The following is a 23823-nucleotide window of genomic DNA, read 5'->3' as shown; positions in this document are numbered from 1 at the left end:
TTTTAAAAGAATAAAGAGATGTACAACATCTTAAACTAAATGGTAGATTATTCTATAAAACAGGTGCTTGATAACTAAAAGAGCGCTGACCATAAGAGACTAGTTGAACAGTTTTGGGCTTTAAAACTAGTTTATCTGATGTACGTAATGTTCGGCCAGGTGTATAAAGTTCTAAAAGATCTGAGAGGTAAACAGGAGCTAAATTATTTAAACATTTAAAAGTAAGTAATACAATTTTAAAATCAATTCGATATTTAACAGGTAACCAGTGTAAATTATATAAAACAGGAGTTATGTGGTCACATTTCTTAGTTAAAGTAACAAGTCTAGCCGCAGTATTCTGTACTTTTTGTAATTTATCTATAAGCTTTAAAGGTAAACCAACTAAAAGTGAATTAAAGTTATCTAATCGAGAAGTGACCAGAGAATTAACAAGTGACTTAGTGGCCTCTACAGTTACACATTTACGTATTTTACCTATATTTCTAATATTAAAATAGCACAATTTACAAATATTATTTACTTGAGCTCCCATAAGCATAAAACTATCAAAGATAGCGCCAATATTACGAGCAGAATAAGATGAAAATATATCACAATTACCAATTACAACAGGGGGGTTATCTTGTGCAGATTTACTTAATTGATGCCTTGAGCCTAATAACAAATATTCGGTTTTATCATCATTCAATTTTAGACAGTTCTTTGACATCCATTTTCTAATTTCACTAATACAGTTCTCAAGTTGCAATTTTGATAAATTGAAAGAAGATGGACGATTAGGTGTAAATGAAATATATAATTGAGTATCATCGGCATACAAATGAAAGCTGAGATCATATTTTCTGACAATATCTCCTAATGGTGACGTATAGAGGGTAAATAAAATCGGACCAAGAACAGAACCTTGGGGAACCCCAGATAACAAAACAGATTCAGACGACGATTTGCAATTAACTAAAATACACTGTTTTCTACCCACAAGATAGCTCTCTAAAAGATTTAATGCAGAGCCACAAATACTGAATTTAAATTGAAGTCTACGTAGAAGAATGGAAGGGTCCACCGTGTCGAAAGCAGCAGATAAATCTAATAAAATTAAAAATGTACATTTTCTATTATCAATTTCCATTAAAATATCATTTGAAACCCGGGTTAAAGCTGTTTCGGTACTGTGAAATTGTTTATAAGCACTTTGAAATGGTTCATACAAACAGTTATCATCTAGATGGGCCTTTATCTGAGAAGCAATACATTTCTCCAATATTTTAGAAATAAAACTTAAGTTAGAGACTGGCCTGTAATTTTTAAAAACATTAGGATCCAGTGTAGACTTTTTAATTAAAGGGGTAACATAAGCTCGTTTGAAAACGTTGGGAATAGTAGCGGATGATATACAAGAATTAATAATATTGGTAAAAACTGGAATAACTTCATCTCGACAGTCCTTAAGAACAGAAGTCAAAACAGGATCTAATGAACAAGATTTAGGAGCAGACGATTTAATTAGCTTTAAAACAAAAGATTCACTAACCAAGTTAAAATTTTCTAAATAAACAGAATTTTCTAACTTATCAAAATCATGAGCATTAAAGTCAATAGTTTTATTTAAATCATCAAGTTCCGTTCGTATTTTCTGTATTTTTATTTGAAAGAAATCAGAGAATAAATTTGCAAGTTCAGTTTCATTAACATTGTCCGGGAGGATAGTACGCTCAGCAATATGGTCCAAAAGGGAATTCACAACTTTATACAGGTCTTTTTGTCTGTTTTCGCCATTTTCTATTTTATCAGAGTAAAATTTAATTTTAGCATCTTCAATTAATTTATTCACATTGTTTTTTAAAGATTTATAAATCTGTTTATGGACAAGTAGATTTGTTTTCCGCCACAGATGTTCAGCCTTACAGTCTATTAAAATATTTTAAAATTTAGAACATAACTGAGCTATAAAAATATATATCAGTAGGCCTATAATACAAGAGAACTCAGGCACTCTATCGAACATTCCACGTCCTCTATGTACGACATAAACAAGCCAGGACCACCTATAAGTATATGGAACAATCTTTTAATGGATCATTATAAAATGCAATTAAATACATGTTGTTAGATTATCTACCATTGATATTTTGATTTTGTTTTCTTAACAGGAGTATAATGTTAGTGTGAATTAATGAGACTTAAAAAATTAGACATTGTCTATTGTCTGAAAAGTGCATGATCATGATCAATGGCTTTAAATAAAAAAAATGTCTTGTTTAATATGAATTTAAAAATCAAAAAGAAGAAAAACAATAAAAGGCATTTTATTACTAGAATAAGACAACAAAGAATTTGATTTAGTTTCTCACATATGAGCAATAACTAATTTGGTGTCTGATGTCCTCCTAATCCATCCTATAAAAATTTATCTTCAGCCTATGAAAACAATATTTATAGAAACATCAAATGTGGAAAAACCGGATAGAAATCACACACAGGATTTTGGGCACTAATGGGACATGCATTCACACATGGGCAATTTGCCTATGCAATGCCCATGGGTGCCAAAAATCACACGTGCAACCCATGGGTTTTTCATGTGGGTTTTCCGTACGCGAGATCTACAAACAATTATATTGTGCTTCATATTAATAACACAAAATAAGCTGGTAGATGAAATAATACTTAATATATATAGGGAATATATATATAACAAAAGCAATTATAATAAAGTAAATAACATTTTATAATCTAATAAACAAAAGTAAAATACATACTTGTAATAAGGCTACACAAAATAAATGTCTTGTTTCTCGGGCAACTGACAGCTGAAACTGTAGGGTGGGAGGGTGGTTTATTTCTTTTTTTTACCTCATTTCTGGCTAGAGGATGGTGCAAAATAAAATTTGCCTATTGTTGAAAATTGTTTGGGCGGGCGGGAGGGCGGCCTTGTATTTTTTTTTTTTTTTTAATGAGAAAGTCATTACTTTTTTGGTTTTGCTTTCAGTTATATATTATACATACTTAGAACATAAACCCAAAAATCAAGTCTACTCAAACACTGACTGAAAGGAAAATAATTTTCCATATTTAATTCACGTAATGTAGCTTACTAATTGTAATGGTGACAACCATAATTGAAATTGGTTTAAAATAAAATTCCGTACGACTATTACTATTAATAGCCGTCCATAATAACGACAATATTTTAAAGAGTAAGCCTCTGTCAGCATGTGTATCAAAAAAAATCATCACGGTAAACGACACTTCGATCTAAATCTAGTATCGCTGGTTTATAATGATTGACCTAATTCCAACCAATGCATGTCACGTGTCATCGGGATTCGTGAAATGACTGTTTCTCAGGTTATTCGGTGTGTTTCTCAGGATATTCGGTGTTCTATCTGGGGTTTATATCGAATGACTATTTAAATTTAACTAACAATTCGTCAGTAAAACCATCAAATGTGTAATCCAATTATTATTTTCCGGATTATCAAAACTACCGTTAAATGTGCTAATGACCCGGATTCTGACTAAGGTATGGTGACTATCATCGTATCGTATTCGTAGCCACAAGTTATAATAATTAACCTGTTCTACGATTCATTGTTTTATAAGTAGGATTTTTTCAAACATGGACCGACTGAAGCCGGCAATAATGAGCCGATTAAGATCGAATAATTGAAATACATTGCATTGTTGTCAATGACTTTCGGTGTTTAACACGAATCAAATTTTAGTTCACAAGGGGAGGTAATAAAAATCACGTGATACAAAAATGGAGGTTCTTTCGATATCAATAAAAAAGACCCGTAAATGAGCGTTTACATCTGAATCAGTTTAATACATTTGAATGGATATTCACGTATGGGGCATGTAGATACATGCGGCATATTCTTTTTATGACTTGCTTATCGATGTTCGGGCGGGCGTTACATATTTTTCATCAAGACTAATAAATAGGCCGCACGCGCAACCAATTTTGCGTGAGGGCGGTGCCCGAGAAACAACTTATTTTATTTGTGTTGCCTAATACCGGTCAATCAGTCATAATAATACCGATCAGTAATAATAACACGAGTCATAACAAAATAATAAATAATCAAATAAATACAATATGACTAATAATCAAATAAATACAATATGACTATAAACAAACAGAATCTCTGGTTATTTTATGTTCCCAACTCATCAGTGAAATAGTGCATAAATAAACAACATAATGGTTGAACAGCTTTCTCAGTGGCAGAGTTTACCCTATAAATTTTGAGCCTTCATCAAAATCTAATAACTGTCTTATATACAGGTCTATGATTGTTCTTAAATTAAATCTGCTAAAACTTTAACCCTTCTAACAGGCCAACAGTTGGCTGAGGTGAGCTAAATTCTAATGCAGGTACATGCAAATATGTCAATTAAAACACATATAATATTTACATAAATATTCTAAACATGGATAATAGAAATATATAACAGTGCACTGGTATAACAGAATCTTTGGTTTACAACAGGAATTATCACTTTTACGTCTATATGGTACTAAAACATTCAGAATTAGCACCATTGGTTATTGTGTGAAAATTTTCTACTAAAACAAGATTTATAAACAATGTTTATAACATGTAGATCCTACTTCACTAATGGGACTAAATACAAATTTAATTGCATCCTCTGTCTGTATTCATTCTTAACTGCACTCAGAATAAAGTAATTTGACTGAAATTTTCAATAGATTCATTTGTTGTTATATATTTTTTAACTATTATAGAAAGAATAGCAAGCTCTTTCTCTAAATCTCGCATAATGCTTTTTTATAATGAAAGTGCTCTTAAAGATGCATTATGTAAAATTTAGATAAAAAGCTGGCCGTTCTAATTCAATTAAATCTCTGGTCTATTAGAGTTGATTATGAGCTTGTCATGTTAATAAATGTTTAAATAATAGTTTATATAAGATTAAAAGACAAAATAAAACCTGCAATAGGCAGATTTAGATCTTACAAATGACATCTTTAAGCTTTATATTCCTTACAATTCCATGTCATGTCATGTGAATAATAGTTTTTGATAAATGTTTATTCAGAAGAGACACAGTTGAATTGAATAAGCAATCTTTATCAATAACCATTTGCAAGTTAATATATAATACTACTAGCACAAACATATTGATTTGTCATAATATGAAATGAATATTTAGCGTAATAAATATAATTATAAGAAACAAAAAATAAATATAACAAAAGCAAATAAAATGACATGAATATTTAGCAAATTAAATATAAGAGACAGATAAATAGATATAATAATAACAAATAATAATAAAAAAAAAACATTACAACTACTAGACCTTATCATCATCGTTTTAAAATCGTTTAATGTAAATGGGTAATGGGAGTTATCTATTTTTAATGTGGTGGGTAATTAATTTTAATGCATGGGTTAATTAATTACTTTTAATGTAATAAGTAATGGTAGTTAACTATTTTTAATGTGATTGGTAATAGTAGGTAATTGTTTTTAATGTGATGACTAATTACTTTTAAAGTAACAGTTATTAATTTCATTGCAAAAAAAAAATTAAAAAATCAGACAGTGATAATGACTACGTTTACTTTCTCATTTTTAACAATTTAATTAATTATATTTGCAATGAAGTGGTCCCAGGTTAAACTACATAAATAAAATATACACAATAAATATATCTAAATCTAAAAAAACACTTAAAATATTGGTACAGTGCTAAATATTGTTTTTATCTTTGAAACAAATATTTTGCTAATTTGAGGTAAACAATATACATGTACATATATATATATATGTCAAAAATAACACCTAATCACAAAAAATTAAATATATGAAATCCTACAATTCATTCATTCAGAGGTAAAACCTGTTTGTTTTCATCTTCTGTCACTTCTATAGCACGTTCTAGTTTCTTATCCTTTTTAATCTGTAGATTACGACAGATATTTGACGCAATCATCACTAGTCCCGCGACAAACATCAATCCGCTACAAAAATAGAAAACTTCATCATATGCTCCAAAAAAATCTTTTAATGCGCCTAAAAATAGAAAATAAGATACAAATTTATGAACAATAAAATAGAAAAAATATATATTAATAAAATCTAAGACAATGTTGATGAACTTTATTACTGTTCTCTTATTATTCCGTTTTAAAGAAGGCATGTTTAACTCTTTATCTTTGAATGAAATTAACAGTCTTCTTTTTAAAATTCTACCTGTCCATTTTAAAATATGAGTTTATAGCTGAGTATGGATTGGATGGTGTCAACATGTTTTACGCAGTGGTGCTAGTGCTATTCATAGTATTATTGCCGTTATCATTCTCTTCTCATCACATCTAGTTAACAGTTTGTTTGTGATTGGAATCAACCATTCATGACTTCAATTTGACGAAGATCGTCTGAAACTACAGAGTTATTCTATGTCCCTTTAGGTGAAACAAATGTGAACTCACCTGATAAAGGAGGACCAATCAGGGTTCCTATACCTTGAAAGAAGATCATCAAACCAAAGGAATGTGTAATTTTATCAGCTCCAAGAATATCCACGATAATCACAGATTTCTGACTGATGTATCCTCCAGTTATTAAACCATACGCGCATCCTAGCAAACAAAAACTTACAAATCCCCAAGCAAACGGGCACAAAATGGACACGATAACAACTGCAAACATCAACGAATTGTAGATAATCGGACGGAATGGTTTTACTGGCTTCAGTTCTAGAATATATCCTGATATTATTCTCGAAAATGCATCTGCTACCCCTGTTACCGATAACATGATAGCTGCCTCTCTTTCAGAACAACCTTTTGATTTGGCTAAAGCTGGTAAAAATGTAAACGCGGATTTAAATGATGCTGTGAAAATTGCAATTCCAATACAAAAGAATAAAAATGATGGAATCTTCAGTAGTGAGAATTCAAACAATTTTTGGGATTTTTTTTTCTCCGTTTCACTAGATGTAATATACTTTTGATAAAATCTTTTCAAAATATTTTGTTGTCTTGGTGCTTCTTCTCCAGTCTGATTTGTTTCCAAGGTAACCACAGTTGGTGAAAGTGGTATTCCTTCCTCTAGACGGAGCGCAGTATTTTGAGATAAAGTTTTCCGTCTGAAAAATAAATATAAAAATTATCAATTGTTACCAAAGTTACCTCATTTTACATACAGGGCTTGCCTGGCCCCACTAATACACAAAGTCATCTGTGCTAGCTCTATAAAGAGAGAGATAGAAATGGGGTTTAACATCCACTCGACACAAACTAGGTCATTTCGGGACCAACATATAGTCCAATTTCATTTCAATAATTCGTTTGCCCATAGGGGTCTTTAGCAGTGGGAGGAAAACGGAGGATCCGAAGAAAACCCACAAGGTTGGACAAGCAACCCTACACCTTGTCACATACAATCGGGGAATCGAAACCATGCCAGTTGACTCAACGACAGACCTTATGAGACAACAAGCACATGCTAACCATTCGGCCATCCAATCCCCCTATAAGCTCTATAAGCATTGGGGCCATTATATTGCAAATAACATTTTAATTTTAATAATGAAATCAAAACTACATTACAATTACTTTTTCGATGTTATCATTAAATTACTTTTCAATGTAATCATTACAATTACATTTCAATGTAATCATTACAATTACTTTTATATTTTTACCAATGCAGTTAATCTTTCTTTTGAATTTTCATTATCTTTGGAAGTTTTGCGACTTGCTTCAGGTTCATTGTTAGGATTAATTAAAGAGGGGTGCCCCGGTGTCAATGATCGTAGCAATCATCAGCCTGCACAATCTCCCTAGATAGATAGGCAGACTGACAAAATTTTTAAAATATTCTCCCGAAAATTATCAAGCACATAGCAGGCAACCACAAGAAAATGGGTTTTGTATTAATTTGAAATAAAACAATAAAAAATACTTACAATCCTGCCTGGACAATCTGTCTATGGACATGAAGAGGCCGGAACAACATGGCACAAATAAACAGGTTTAATGGAATGGCACTTAGGATTAAAAACGCACCAAAATAGTCAAACACTTCAAAAACATATTCAAACGCTAAAGGTATGATTAATGTTCCCATTCCAACGCCAGCTGATCCAATTCCAGTAGCTAATCCACGTTTCTTATCAAAATATATACCAACTATAATCAACCCGGGAGCATATGCTAAACTACGTCCAAATCCTGTAATATAAATATAGCAATTTGTAAAAAAGGAAAACATCTTCGAGAATTTCTTTAAACTTGTCACAAATGTTGGTTGCCTCCTCTTCCAAAGGCAGTGAATGGAAATGAAATTGGGATTAACGTCCCACTTTTCTGCACCAACTAAGGTAAGTTAAAGGGCTAATCCCGATATTTTTTGGAGAATAAAACTGCTTAATTTTGTGTTAAAATCCCTTAAATTCCTCTAGCTAAGGGCCGAGCAACTAACTCAATATTTGTGATAAGTTTTCAAACAATGTAACCCGTCAGTCTTCATCTGGAAATGGAGACGGGTGTCCCAAGCTGTATTATGCGGTGTCTGGATAAAACCAGACTTTTAGTTTATAAAAATAATGTGTAGGTGAAATTTACCTTTCGTTATCAAGTATAGCACATAGGTCATTCATTATATAGACCTCTTAAGGAACGGGAATCGATTATCAGGTCACCCAACGAAAAAACTAACCCGAAATCTTAAAAGGGTTACGTGTCCGGAAAAGCAGTTTTGACGTTCACATCCAAACGACTCATTATTTTGAGCTGGAATTTTGAGAGAAGGTAAATACACTATTCCTCTATATTTTGGCGCTTAAATTTTATACGTACTCCGACTTTTATTTTTAAAACTCTCTTGAAATCGGGATAGTCCCTTTTAAGACAACCATACGGCAGTGTGCTATGAGGGGAAATAGCGTCCTGTCAGCAGTGATTATCACTATCAGGGGATCTTAAAAGTGCTGCCAATGGTGACAGGGAACTTCAGTTTCTTGTCTCAGAAAAATGACTAGGGATCCCAGGTTTTAGTGGCACTACCAATTTGTAAATGGGACCTCAGGTTTTCATCCAGTTTGAAGGACTAGCACTTTGAAAGTCGTGTCTTTTTTTTTATTATCCAAAATGGAATTGAACAATTTTTAAGGATTATATTGGGCATTCTATAACTAATCAGTTTCTCCCTACCTCCAATTATACCATAAGTAAGATACAGATAGCCTAAACTTGGTGCTAAGCCACTGAGTAAAACACCTAGACTCATCAATATTGCTCCGACAAATGTAGTACTTCTACACGTAAACCTTGCGCATAAACCACTTGATAACGGTCCTGAAATATATGTAAATATGTTGAATATAAAATCTACAATGCTCAAACACTTACTCTTGTTGCATATATATAACAGTTAAAGATGCATTATGTACAAATTTAGATAAAGATCTGGATGTTCTTGCTATAATAATTTTAAAAAAGATAATGAAAAATGAACATAATTGAAAATTTCATTCAAATTATTTTTTTCTGGGAAAAGTTATGACTGTTTGAAGATGCAGTGTAGATTGTTTATTATCGTAGCAATTGTACTTGAAAACCAAGACAAAGTCTCGACTATTCATTTTACCTAGGCAATCTGATGGCCTACAAAGGTGATTATAGGCTTGTCATGTGAATAAATGTCTAAATAATAATTCATATAAGATTCTAAACCAGAAAAACAATGTGTAATAGGCCAACTTAGCTCTAAGATAATGCATCTTTAACCATAACTAAAATAAATATTGTCATAAAGCATTCAGAAAAGGTACAGAAAAATAGATGTATATACCATAGAACACTTTTGACTTTTTCCCCCTCATCCACTATTACATCAAGGAATAGACAGAAACACTTTACATCTAATGTAGAAAGTTCAAATCTTGCTTATCATAATTAAATAAATAATAGAATAGTTAAAATCATTCCTACCATGTTTTTAAGTTACAATTATATGTAATTTTTGGGACAGTAGCAGACAAATCTTAACAACCACCCTTGCATCCTACGTCTGCCCAGTATTCGTTAATTGTTTTTTGGCTCACGGGGCATTGTTTAATTACCTATACCGCCAGTCCACCTCTGCTTTAGGAGACCCAGGTAATCTAATTAACTTACCAAGCATTAGTCTCACTGTGGAAGTAAGGGAACCAACCCATGATGTAGCAGACGCACTGCCATTAAACTGTTTGATTAATTTCAGATACAGAATACCATCAGATCTCTCAAACCCACCTAAAAATAGATTACATAAAACCTGACATGGGGATTAAATAACAAGTAGTCAAAATATAATGTACAGGACCTAAGGTTTTCACCTCATCCAAATGATTAGACAGTGTTCATTGTCAGGCCCCACATTCTACACCACTGACAAATTGGAAACCGTGCTGGAAAAACTGAAGAACTTTCAGCCAACACAAGGTTCAAACCTGGAATCCACAGGTTAGTGTGCTAGAGTCTTACTTTCTGAGTCACTGTAGCTCCCGTGATACAATCTCTAATAGAGAATTTATTAACATTTAGAAAACTCACCCATAATAATATGTTCCAAGAAACTACCTAGCACCACAAACCATCCCCAACCTCCATCAGGAGCTTTCTCCTTGACTACTGGTTTAACATCTCCTACACTCTCCGCTCTCTCTCCCACTGAGCTACTGTCATCTTCTCCAACATTGAACGTCACTTTGGGTAAAAGGTTAAGGCTATCGGTGCTGTTGTCATGGGAATCTCCAACAGAGTCATGATGACTGTTGTCAGTGCTGTTGTCATGTACTACCGTATCTTCCAGAGTTTTTGTCATTTTTGTTAAAATGTCAATCACATGGCTTTGTTATCTATAAAATAAAAATAGAAATCCTATTCAATAAAGAGAGAGAGAGAGAAATGGGGTTTAACGTCCACTCGACACAAACTAGGTCATTTCGGGACTAACATACTCCTTGTCACGTACAACCGGGGATTCGAAACCACGCCAGTCGACTCAATGACAGACTTTATGATACAGCGCGCACATGCTAACCATTCAGCCATCCAACCCCCCCTATTCAATAAAGTAGTTCAGATAACTGAAGATCAGTGAAAAAAAAAAAAAAAAAAAAAAAAAAATGGGGTTTAACATTCCGCTTTTCAGGATGAACCAGGAAAATGAACACAGGTGTATGCCATACACTATGCTATAAGTGACATTTTCCCGCCACTGAGTACACCTTGGACAAATTAACAACAATTAAAATGTAGCAAATCCAGAAGAATATCCTCATCTGGATCTGTTGCTTTTGCAGTGTAGAAAATAAAAATTAACCATCTCAAAATAACTGAAGTATTCTGATGAAGAGAAGTGATTCTTTACCTACATATGCACTTTTAATAAAGGTACCCAAGTACACTTTAGCTTATTTATCCAAGTCATATCTAGTTACAGATTTACTCTACTTTTAATGTAACAAAAAGGTTATTGATGGCTGTTGTAAGTTTAAGTAAGACCTTGTCTCATTTTTCGCATTCAGATTTGTGCAAAATCATACACAAGATACAGATTAGTCTGTAATTTAAAGTTGCTTATCACCATTTCACTGATTTTGAATAATTTACAAATTGCAATATTGTGAAAGTTGAATCTCAGTGTTTCCAAAGATGGGATGAATGGAAAATTTCCCACCATTCGGCATCTTCTGCATATGATATTCATTGTACACAAGGCAGCACTACCTGTGATGGGTAATATCTTTTGATTGGCCTCTTTATCATCCGGTTGAATAATGGCCTGGAGATTATAAACTACTGTGATATTATGTTTTCTTAATTAAAGATACATTATGGGAGATTTGATAACGAGTTGGCAGTTCTCACTATAATAGTTAAAAACTAGATAATGTAAAGGCAATTTGCTGAAAATTTCATTCAAATTGATCCACTATGAACCGAGAACTAAGCAGTTGAAATTTCCGCCTAGCCTCGATCATCATTACTAAAGTCAGTACGATAAACAGCATAGTCTTGATTATCCATTTAATCGTTAAATCGTGAAGGAAAGTTATGCAGTAAATCGGCTCACAATCGACTTAAGATCGCAGTTGATTATGGTCTGGATAGGTTAATTAATGTCTAATTAATAATTTAGATAACATTTCCAGCCTAAAGAAAGACCTGCAATAGGCAGATTTAGCTCTTGCATTATGTAGGTTTAAATGTGAACTAATCAATTGGAGTACTAGTACATATTATTAAAGATGCATTACATGTACTTCTTTCTGAGCGGGGTTATTGTCGTTTGCAGAACAGTATAGTTTGATTGTCATTGTTACAGTTGTTATGATAATAATAAAAGCCTTGATTATCCATTTTTAATTAAATCATTAACTGACAATTGTATTCAAATCTGTTGAAAATCATTCAGAGTTTTAGAGACTTGATTATGGACCTGGCATGTAAATAAGTATCTTATCAATGATTTATATAACACTTGCGGCCAAACAAAAGATTTGAATTAGGCAGATTTAGCTCTTGAATATCGTATCTTTAAGCCGTGACAAATTAGATAATGTAGGAAAATATTGTAGAGTACCTTTAAGTTATATAATGAAAAGAAGACCAATCAGTGTGTATTGTGTAGGATTGAGCTTGCCATTTGAATATTATTTTGACATTAATATGAATTTATCAAATGCTAGCATATTATCTTTAAACTTTCACTGGTTGTCCTCTACTCATGAAATAAATAAATCTTTAGAATAAGCTTATTCATCATATTATAATCTTAAATAAAAGGTGTGTAAACAGTTTATTTAATACTTGAGGGTTGGGGATCTTTTATATTCATATCACATAATATGTACATAGTATCATATAGAAGGACAAAGTGGTTTTATTCTAATTCTAGAGGACATGGATAACATGTGACATTTAAAACAGAGTTGAACCAGGAATACTTTCATGAAATGGGGATTAACGTCCTACTTTTTTTTTTAGTTTTCTGCACCAACTGGGCTAATGAAGGGCATATACCATGCAGTGGGTTATGAGTTAAATTTTTGTCCACTAGTGGCACGACAGCCTACTCATAATTTAAATTACAACTGTCATGCGTTCTTTTACGTGCTTGCTAATTTGTACATTGAAACTTTGGTTTTCTTCCCATACAAATGACTAGACGTTATTCCTTGCCAGGTCCTATGTCCTGCACTACTGACCAGGAGAAACTTTTGAGGAACTTTCTCCAGCAACTCTGGGATCAAACCTGGCACATCCTTGTTAGCAAGCTAGTGCCTTACTCACTATGACCATTTTCTGTCATTTTCCATAGTCCTTGGTCAAGACCGGCATATGTCTCCAACATGGAAACCATGCTCACAAAGCCACTGTGGCTCCTCCAGTTGAAGCTAATCAGGATCTCAGTTTGTGTATTTCATATATAATATATGATGTGAAACTCATGCATTTAACTCTTTCCAAACAGAAATAGGTTTTTTTCTCACTCAAGAAGATTCCTGTATGGGCCATTGCTAAGACAACACTTAATTCCAAGATACACAGTTTATTTTGAACATATACTGAGGACAGAAGTTGAACAATTTGAAGTTCAAAAAATCCAATTTTAGTGAAATAAAGAAATGAGCACTTTTGTGTCCCTTAGAAGTATACTAATTTTTTGCAATATCTACAAAGGTTAAATACAAATCAGAATTTCTTTTAAGTTACATCCCTAAAATGAAAATACCATTTAAAAGAAAAATAAATACTCAACATTGCTTAGTGGCGTGGTAGTCAAGTGGGAAGATTACTGAATTCTCCACTAGTAAGTCATCGGTTCAAATCCTGTTGTGAACTGAAGAACCTCTGGCTTCCAGTTGTCATTTGATGGAGAGAGAGAGAGAGAGAGAGAGAGAGAGAGAGAGAGAGAGAGAGAGATGGGGTTTAACATCCACTCAATAAAACTAGGTCATTTCGGGACTAACATATGTTTCAATTTTATTTCAAAAATTTGCTTGCGTGTAGGGGTCTTTAGCAGTGGGAGGAAACCGGAGGACTCGGAGAAAACCCACGAGGTTGGACAGACGACCCTACTCCTTGTCACGCACAACCTGGGAATCGAAACCATGCCAGTTGACTCAATGACGGACCTTATGATGCAGCGTGAACGCACTAACCATTCGGCCATCCAACCCCTCTTGATAAAGAGAAGGCGATATATCGCTGTCTAGGCAAAATTCTCTTTTTTCGCATTGCAAACAACCATACAAATGAAATGAAATGGGGTTTAACATCCTACTTTTCTGCACCAAGTGGGCTAAATAAAGACAGAAAGTTTTGTTAGTCTCAAAACGACCAAAGTATTGTGTTGACATGTCATTAAACTTCATTCCTGTCATATTCCAACATTACTGATAAATTATCAATGACACAAAAAATTACTGATCCGCATCATGTCCCTTTAAAAAAAAAGAAGTAAGTAGGCCAATTTTCTTCTTATCATTGACCATTGTCATATTTCATTTCACTTTATCAGCAGTATTCTGTATAGGAAGGTTTACAGGGCTTTATTATATTTATTTGGGTTTAATGTGTAACCAGGGATAGCTAGCCAAGGTTAGGATATAATCAGGGCCACAATTTCGTAAGATATGTGTTAAATTTTGATCTTATAGTTTTGCATGGGCAATGGTAACAATAATTCAAAATTGCTATTAGTGTCTAAGACAGACCTTGGTTTTTGATTAAATCAGCTGATTACATCCCTGGATCTCTTAAACTTTATTTGTTTGATCAGTCATCATTTTTTTTTAACATTATTTTCTGTGTCACCTTCAATTTCAACTAAACATAAGATGTCACTTGTAAATTTTGGTTAATGTAAATTTTGGGTTAATTTATTTTCTTGGGGTCACGAATAGAAATATTACATTGGGCCTATGTGCACAATATAGAATTCTTGTTTGTAATAAGCAGCTATGTGCTTGATTTACTTTAATCACAAACTGATAAATATATTAATATAATTATTAGTAAGTGCCAGGGAACACAATTACACAAGATAAACTTCCATAGTAACATTTGTAAATTTATTTTATACTGAAATCTGTGAAAGACAAATACCTGGTACTAAAGGTAAGTCAAATCTTAAATCCTTTTTCATTTTAGCATAGTTCTGCAGCCAGGTGCCCCCAAATTAGTTCTAGAATAAATTTTGTACCATAAATAAATGTCATTTATTATGTTGTATATGTTGTAAAATACTATTACAGGTCTATGTATAAAACTTACTGATTATTATTATATTCATATGCTAGTATCTAGACCTAGACAATCACACATCTTTTGTATAAAACTTACTAATTATTTGCTAGAATCTAGAAAGGGGAGATTGGCAATAACATACAATAAATTGCCTTATGTATAAAACTGTTTGATTGCCTGCTAGAATCTAGAACTGGAGAGATTGGCCATAACATACAATAAATTGCCTTATGTATAAAACTTACTGATTATCTGCTAGAATCTATAAACTGGGGTGATTGGCTATAACATACAATAAATTGCCCTATGTATAAAACTTACTGATTATCTGGTAGAATCTATAAACTGGGGTGATTGGCTATAACATATAATAAATTGTCTTATGTATAAAACTTACTGATTATCTGCTACGATCTAGACGTGATATAAAGTTCATTGTAACAACAAGACAACGAAACACTGATAAATATACTAGAGTAAACAATTAAATAAGTCCTTCATATATCTCTTACTTAATCCAAATCTGAATATATATTTCATGCAGAGCAGGGGTCACAATTTCATTTTTAAACCACTAGCCCAGTGACAAGTCATGCCCTGAATGCAAAAATAAGATTGTTTGTTTTAATTTATTTCAATGACTAAACATAAAATTAATAACTAAGTCAAATATTTAAACATCCAAATGTTCCAATACTGTCTCAATATTTATTTTGAAATGAAGCAAGGGACGATACCGGTGTTCTTACTCGTTTAGTTATATTTTGGAGCAAATGATATTACTCCATTTATCGGTCTTTAAAGATACTTTCCCACAAAAGCATTTATTGGGTGGTTATTTTCAATAAAAGTATCGCAATTTTGGTATGTATTGAAAATAGAGACACCAAATCTTACTAGAAAAATACTGGATTCATTGGACCATGCACAGAAAAAAAAAGAGAGGGTGTCACTATTTTGACAGTCCGATGATTAAGTTTATATGTTGATAAAATAGATAGTGAGTGGACGTGGACAGAAAAGTGAGAGACTTACACATACAACAGTTTCTGACATATAAACCACAGAAAAAAACATAGACAGGGGATAACATCGTCTTTTATATGCGATGAATTCTCCTCCGGCTTCATACCCATTGCTATAGTTACTGTGACAGCCAAGTCACTTGACACAAACATGACTTATTTTTATAGATTTTTTATATCTTGGGGTATTTCCTTGTGATACAATGTTATGAGAGGGATTTGAAGCAAATTTTTGATAGATTAATTAGATTGAATATGTTTTTAGTCCAAAAATATCATCAAATCACTATGTTTGTATGCAGGAAGGTATCTTTACGTAGGACTAGAAGCAGACAAAAAAGAATCATCCATGCTTTGTTTTATAAGGATTTTCATTGGAAGAGAGACCCCTGTAATAACCAGAGTATGATATTTTGACAAATGAAAATCAAGCTTATAAAGAAATGTGGCTATTACCGGAAACACTGTCGCTTGCTTAGTTGCAACTGAAGTTATGTTCGTTATTTTGGCTATTATTATTGTGCAGACTGGGACTAAAATGCTTTAAATAATCATGGAATGCGAAAAAACAGCTTTCATACAAAATGATTAACCTGTCATGGGCGATGGGAATTGTGCCCCGGACACAGGGGTGTATATTATTTCACAATGTACCTAATTTTCTCAATATCCTTTCTGTTCTTCCTCAAATTCCTGCCCCTGTGACCCAAACTTTTCTTTTCTTTCTCATCTCACAACGAAGTCAGAAAATATACTTCCTCACACCAAAGTAGAAAACTATCCTTCCTCATTCATAGATGAAATATTTTTTTTTTTTTTATAAACTGGTGACCATATCCTTCCTCATAGTATAAGGATTACATAATGGCAGATGTTATTGATAGTTATCGTGCCATCTTGACACATGAAAGGAGAATTGATTAAAATATCTTTATTGCGGCTATTGACATCCATGGTTGTCCAGATCGCATGCAATATAGCTAGCTGTAAAATCTCTTCTGTCATCCTTTGTCTAGAAAGGGTTTATTAGCAGGAATGAACAAGCCAACAGTGAGGCTGATGTCCCCCGCCGAAATTGCAAAATAAATAGATGACACATATTAATTAATCGCACATTTATTTTTTTCACTAAGTTTCATCACTCTCTATCAGATAGAATCAAGATTATCTTGTCCCAAACCATCGACAAATGAAATCGATTAGCTCTGCTTAGCTTCAGCTCGAAATGTTAATTATTGAACTCAGTCAAGACATTCACCTAATGAACATCTACATATACATCAAGTTTAAACATTCACCTAATAGACACCTATGCCAAGTTTGAACATTCTACCTCAATTAGAAGGAGAGTTATTGTGTTCCAAAGTTTCTACCAATCAAATTGCTTATCACTCTGCTTACCCTCAGCAAAAAATGTTCATTATCAAACTTAGTTAAGGTATTCATATAATAAATCTATACACCAAGTTTCATCAATCTCACTTAATTAGAACTAAAGTTATCGTGTCCCAAAGCATCAACCAATCAAATTGCTTATCTCTGCTTACCCTAAGCGGAAAATGCTCATCTTCGAACTCCATCAAGGCATTGACCTACTCAACACATACACCAAGTTTGAACATTCTAGCTCAATTAGGAAGAGAGTTATCGTGCCCCAAAGTATCAACCAATCAAATTGCTTATCTCTGCTTACCCTAAGCGGAAAATGCTCATCTTCGAACTCCATCAAGGCATTGACCTAATAAACACATACACCAAGTTTGAACATTCTAGCTCAATTAAAAGTTATCGTGTCCCAAAGCATCAACCAATCAAATTGCTTATCTCTGCTTACCCTAAGCGGAAAATGCTCATCTTCGAACTCCATCAAGGCATTGACCTAATCAACACATACACCAAGTTTGAATATTCTAGCCCAATTAGGAAGAGAGTTATCGTGTCCCAAAGCATCAACCAATCAAATTGCTTATCTCTGCTTACCCTAAGCGGAAAATGCTCATCTTCGAACTCCATCAAGGCATTGACCTAATAAACACATACACCAAGTTTGAACATTCTAGCTCAATTAGGAAGAGAGTTATTGTGTCCCAAAAAGTGTGACGGACAGACAGACGGACAGACAGAAGGACAGACAGACGGACAGACAGACAGACAGACAGACAGACGGACGAACCCATTTTAATAGTCCCCTGCTTTCTTCGAAAGGCGGGGGACAAAAAGAGATAGTAGGGGAGAAGGCCATGGGTTCTGGCTAGAACAAGGGCCGTGTAAGTTAGTTGGGAGTTGGCACCCAAGGGTGTCAAGGCAAACTATAGGATAATGACTCCCTCAACACAGGATATGTTTGAACTTGAAGAACAATAAAAGTATCATATGAAGTTAAACCAGTGTTGTCATCAAGAACCTGACTTAAAGACCCCAAAGTGTAACAATTTTATGTGCCTTTTCTTCCTCAATATTTATTGGCCCAAATGGCTCCCCCTTTTTGTACCAATATATACAGATTGTAGATACAAATTGTATAGATACAGATTGAACTCTAATATGGTTCATAACATTCTAAGATTTAAAGATACATTTATTTCCACGGCAGTATAATCTCCTCTATATGTATTTCAACAGATATTGTTTTTTGTCTTCTATTCAATAAGACCTGTGATAAAATATGTGGATAGCCTCAGTTTAACTTTTTGTGAAGGATTTCATAGCATAATATAGTGGATTTAATAGAGCTATATAATAACAATAAGCATACCTATAATTATTATTAATCTTCAAGTGTCATTTAGCAAAAGAGAAACACATAAACAGAATATTGTGCTTGATAACTATAAGAGGATACTTGTCAAAATTTTGTGCTTATATAACAAAACCAGTGATTATTTCCATAAAAATTGTGTTCTGCCAAATACAAATATGCGAGTTAATTGTCACTGAAGTGTCCAATAAGTTTTGAGTATCCCTCCTTTTCAAAACGGGAATCTTCTTGTAACTACCTACCTATCATGTGGTGGAGGTGGGGGGCGAGGGGTGGTGGTATGGTGTGGCCGAATGGTTAGCATGTGTGCGCTGTGTCATAAGTCTGTCATTCAGTCAACTGGAGTAGTTTTGATTCCTCGGTTGTACATGTATGTGACAAGGGTCCTCCGGTTTCCTCCCACTGCTAAAAACACTACGCATCAGCGAATCATTGAAATAAAATTGAACCATGTTTTAGTACCGAGTTTGGTCCGATAATGGTTGATAGTGACAGAGATAGATTATTCCAGTTTATTCCCCCGAGATCACCCATAGTAAGCACCTGAAGTGCACCTAGTTAGCACCGATTGTATACATACTTCATACCAGAAATACTATAGGTAGCACTGATCATATACCTAATTTGAACCGATTGTGCACCTATAACAGAGATAGATTATTCCAGTTTGCACCCCAAGGGCACCCATAGGAAGCATATAGTTAGCGCCAATCGTGCACCTACGTTATTTCAGTTTGTACCCCAGGTGCACCCATAGTAGCACCGATCGTGAACCTAATTAGCACTGATCGTATACCTACTTAATACCAAAAGTACACCTAGTTAGCACTGATTGTGCACCTAGTAGCACTGATCATATATCCAAGACAGAGACAGATTGTACCTCAAAAGAATACCCATCGTTAGCATCTGAAGTGCACCTACACTAGATAGTGGAACACCTGATATACACCTAGTCGGCATCTATGATAATAATCACATCATTATGTCCACCACTTTTTAACCTGGTTAATTATTTCATCTAATTTGCTTCATTCTAAAGCATATTAATTCTTGTTGGAATAAAAAGTTTAACCATAAACTATTTGTCTTTATTCACCTTTATATAACGGATCCAAAAATTTGTTGAGAACCTCTGAAGATTGTGGTGTGGAATCTCCACGCTGAAAAGCTACACCAGACAATATAAATATACACTCACCAGCAACTTTCTGATTATGCTATAGGGTTTAGACCAGAGGAGATTTACCATAATCACGTACAATATGTACTATAAAACCAAATAATTATCTGCTGGGATCTAGACCTGAGGAGTCTTATAATGTACTATAAAACCAACTGATTATCTGCTGCGTGCTGGGATCTAGACCTGAGGAGACTCGATCATGATAAAATACTATTAAGTATTACCAGTGGCGGATTAAGCTCCACCAAGGCCTGAGGCGGCAGTTGCTGGAGGGCCTATTTAGTTTTTAAATAGGGCCTATTTAAAATGGCGTGGGCCTAATTAATTTCGGGTCAGGGCCTATGTTGATTCCCGTTGGGCCTAAACCCAACCCCCATAACATTCATTGTCTATGCGTTTTTAATCGTATCAGACAAGTCTAAAAAAAATTTTTTTACAAAATCTTTGGGCCTGAGGCTGCAGCCTCATCAGCCTCACTGATAATCCGCTACTGAGTATTACATGTCTGGGATTGCTATTAGTACATGTATATTCCTGACAGTTATTTTCAATAAAATGTCAATGAATGATGATAACCAACTTTGCATTTAGCCTGTATCTTGAATGAAAACCAATGAAAATGTTAACAGAAAGAAAAAAATAAATTACCTTTTTGTTACAGGAAGCGTTCCTTATCATTGTAGTCACATGTTTAACAACGCATGTGGTTGATTTTACGTTTAAATACTCAAGCCTAATCCGTGACATTTACCCGTCTCAGCTGACTGACGAAATCTAGTTCATGTATTGAATAGTGCTATAAAGGGAGACAACTCTATTCTGATGAAACGTTTTGTGGAAAAAACCCATTGCCTCACATCGCGTGCTGGAAACTATTAATTTTTTTACAAACGGGGCAGAATTATCAATAAAACAAGGCGGGCAAATAAATCGGTTAATATATGTTTCCTCCCACAAAAGTAGATTATAATATTCTGATTTGTCATAGTTTCATGCTGCTACGATCATGTATCGTTATAACTATTAATTATAAGGTATTTTTAAGGCTATATATTTTACAAGGACTCGCCGCTGTACATGAACAATAATATACACACACATAAATGATAGAAATAAATGAACTAAACACTTAATACTGTTATTTACAGAATATTCTTTGAAAAATATAAGTTTTTAGAGCTTTCTTGAAATTTTTCAATGAAGGGCACTCTTTCAGACTTATATATTTGTTTCTGGGTTTTTTTTGGGGGGGTGGGGTGGTTTGATAAATACTGACAGGTAAGTGTATTAGTTTATTTATCAGCGAATGGTCTTGATGTACTTATTGACATTTTTCTTTATCTTACAAAACACTTTATGTAAATATATCTATTCGAAGAAAAGAATGATTTGCACTCATACTAAGTTATAGATTGAGAACAGATGATTGAAACATAAAATAAATTTTAAGGTAGAATTAATGGGTTCGACTTGACCAGTTTTGTGTTAATATTTAAAAATAGTGTAAATAATACATTCGGCGTAAAATATACAAGTAATAGGTGCATTTTAAAGAAACTGGATACAAAGGCCATTCAATGAACCCAACAAATACAAAAAGTAAAAGTCATTAAACATTTTGATGAAAGGGTAGGAGATAGGCCTATAACAGATATTATATAAGTAGACATTTTGCTGACGAACAACCAAAAAGTCTTGATATAGACGATTAAATGAAATGGGGTTTAACGTCCTATTGTTCTGTTCCGACTGGGCCCGGCTAATGAAGATGGGCAAACAGCGTGCTATGGGGAACATTTTGCCCGTACCCCGGCGCTACGGCCTAATACTCTTATTTCGAATTCCAAGATTTATAATTTACGTGCTAACCAATGTGTACACGGGTCCTCGATTTTCCGTCCCATTCGAACGACTATACGTTGTTCCTTGCCAGGTTCTCTGTCCTACATCAGGTTCTCTGTCCTACATCACTGACAAGGAGGGACATCGCGGGAAAATTCCGCTTAACCTTTTCGACCAACACACACCAGGAACCATCTCACACTGTCACACCGGGATCAAACACGGGGCCCCCAGGTTAGCGAGCTAATATAGACAAATAAACAGCAGTACATGATCAAGCAGTACACGTCCCGAGCAAAGTCCGATGTATCTTTTTGTCTTTGCGTGTATTATACATGTCAAATGCGTGTCACATCTCCATCTTAATAACTACCCATATTTTGTCCATTAGAAAGACATTTCTGACTACAACCTCGAATCAAATAATAATCACGATACAAATTTAAGAAAAGGAGTGAATACATACATGAACGTTTAAACCTGTTACTAATACGTACATGTCTCGTTATAGCGTGTTATATGCATGTATATGTCATTGTTAATTCGTGCAAATGTATACATATCGGGTATATCACGGGCGAACAAGCCATGAAACTATTGAAGCTTAAAGATGCATTCCCGCGTTCATCCTGTTTGAGATGGTGATAAATTTGGACTAAAAACTAGTTTTTAATCTATCAACAGTTTGCTTTAAATCCCTATCAAAAAATTTTAATTGGCCGAAAACTACCCCTAGATGTAAAGTCTAAACACACTTGGCGGAGGAGTGGGGAGTGGGGCATTATCAGTTTGTGCAATTTGTCGTTACTGGCTGTAAATTTACCATAAATATTGAAGCTTAAGTATATTCTTGGATTATAGCCTGCGTGCTCCTTATTCCTCCGTACCTTCAAGGGTATGCAGAGGCGACTTTATAGTACATATGTGTAGAAATAGTGGCTGAACAATTACTACAGACAAGGGGAGTTTTAGGGCGAAGAGCTACTGTTTTGGGCCGATTGTCCTGGAAATGGTTCAGGTAGAATAAGGACTTCGAAATTAAGACACCATTGAATGTGGCGAGTGGAGCGTTTATTAACAGTGTTTTATCAATTTTTTTGCTGGTTGCGAAGGTAGTCATTACGTTTCAAGTTCAGGGCCCCAAAAATGTAAGTCCGCCACAAAGTCACTATAAATACTACGATGATTTATTAGTATACTAAGTAACTGCCAGGTATCCCATTACGCTGATATTAATGGTCATGTATCGATCGAGTTAAAAACTGTTGTATCATTGACGTACCGTACATAGACAACATATCATCTCTTTACAGCGGGATCCACGGTCTCAGTCAATGAGTAAGGCACTGGCCCACTAACCATAGGGAGGTAGAGAAAAAAAAGAGAGAGAATATAAGACAAATATATTAGAGGTAACCAGTGTATGTTAATAACAGGCCAATTGCCTACACATGAACATAAACAGTTCATATGGGCGGCTTATCTGACGGCCCCATTTCACTCGCAAAGAGATACACTGTCAAAAGTGAAAATGGACGTTTTTGATTTTTGTCTTAATAATGAGTAATTGCTCCGCCAATCCTCGGACATTCAGCAATTCGTCGTGGCATGCTCCTAATCAACCGTCCAATCAGGATTTGGGGCAATCTGACCCACTCCTCTAGCAGTGTTGTCCGTTGACGTTGACGTCGACGAACACGTCTCTCGATCAAATTTAATGTGACACACT

The 23823-nt window shown here is 34.1% G+C and overlaps 1 protein-coding gene across 1 annotated transcript; it reads right to left on the bottom strand.

The window, feature by feature from the left end:
• Positions 1 to 5855: 5855 nt before the first annotated feature.
• Positions 5856 to 21026, bottom strand: LOC126829712 (monocarboxylate transporter 12-B). The gene is made up of 7 exons (XM_050559805.2): positions 20901 to 21026; positions 10580 to 10884; positions 10163 to 10279; positions 9197 to 9340; positions 7951 to 8215; positions 6470 to 7128; positions 5856 to 6050 (listed from the first exon to the last, which is right to left on the bottom strand). Exons 2-7 carry the CDS (start codon positions 10848 to 10850, stop codon positions 5857 to 5859), a joined length of 1650 nt encoding a protein of 549 aa, XP_050415762.1. The 5' UTR covers positions 10851 to 10884; positions 20901 to 21026; the 3' UTR covers position 5856.
• Between the last annotated feature and the right edge of the window lie 2797 nt (positions 21027 to 23823).

The sequence above is a fragment of the Patella vulgata genome, chromosome 8 (genome assembly GCF_932274485.2).
Source record: "Patella vulgata chromosome 8, xgPatVulg1.2, whole genome shotgun sequence".
Taxonomy (NCBI): domain Eukaryota; kingdom Metazoa; phylum Mollusca; class Gastropoda; family Patellidae; genus Patella; species Patella vulgata.
Note: the sequence above shows the minus strand (reverse complement) of the source record. Positions and strands in the feature narration are given on the sequence as shown.

Excerpts from the sequence above, each read along its gene's own strand:
- LOC126829712 (XM_050559805.2), bottom strand. The coding sequence starts at position 10,850 with ATGACAAAAACTCTGGAAGATACGGTAGTACATGACAACAGCACTGAC. Across the intron at positions 8,216-9,196 it reads TACTTATGGTATAATTGGAG|GATTTGGACGTAGTTTAGCA; the intron begins GTAGGGAGAAAC and ends TTTATATTACAG. Across the intron at positions 6,051-6,469 it reads GATTGGTCCTCCTTTATCAG|GCGCATTAAAAGATTTTTTT; the intron begins GTGAGTTCACAT and ends TTCTATTTTTAG.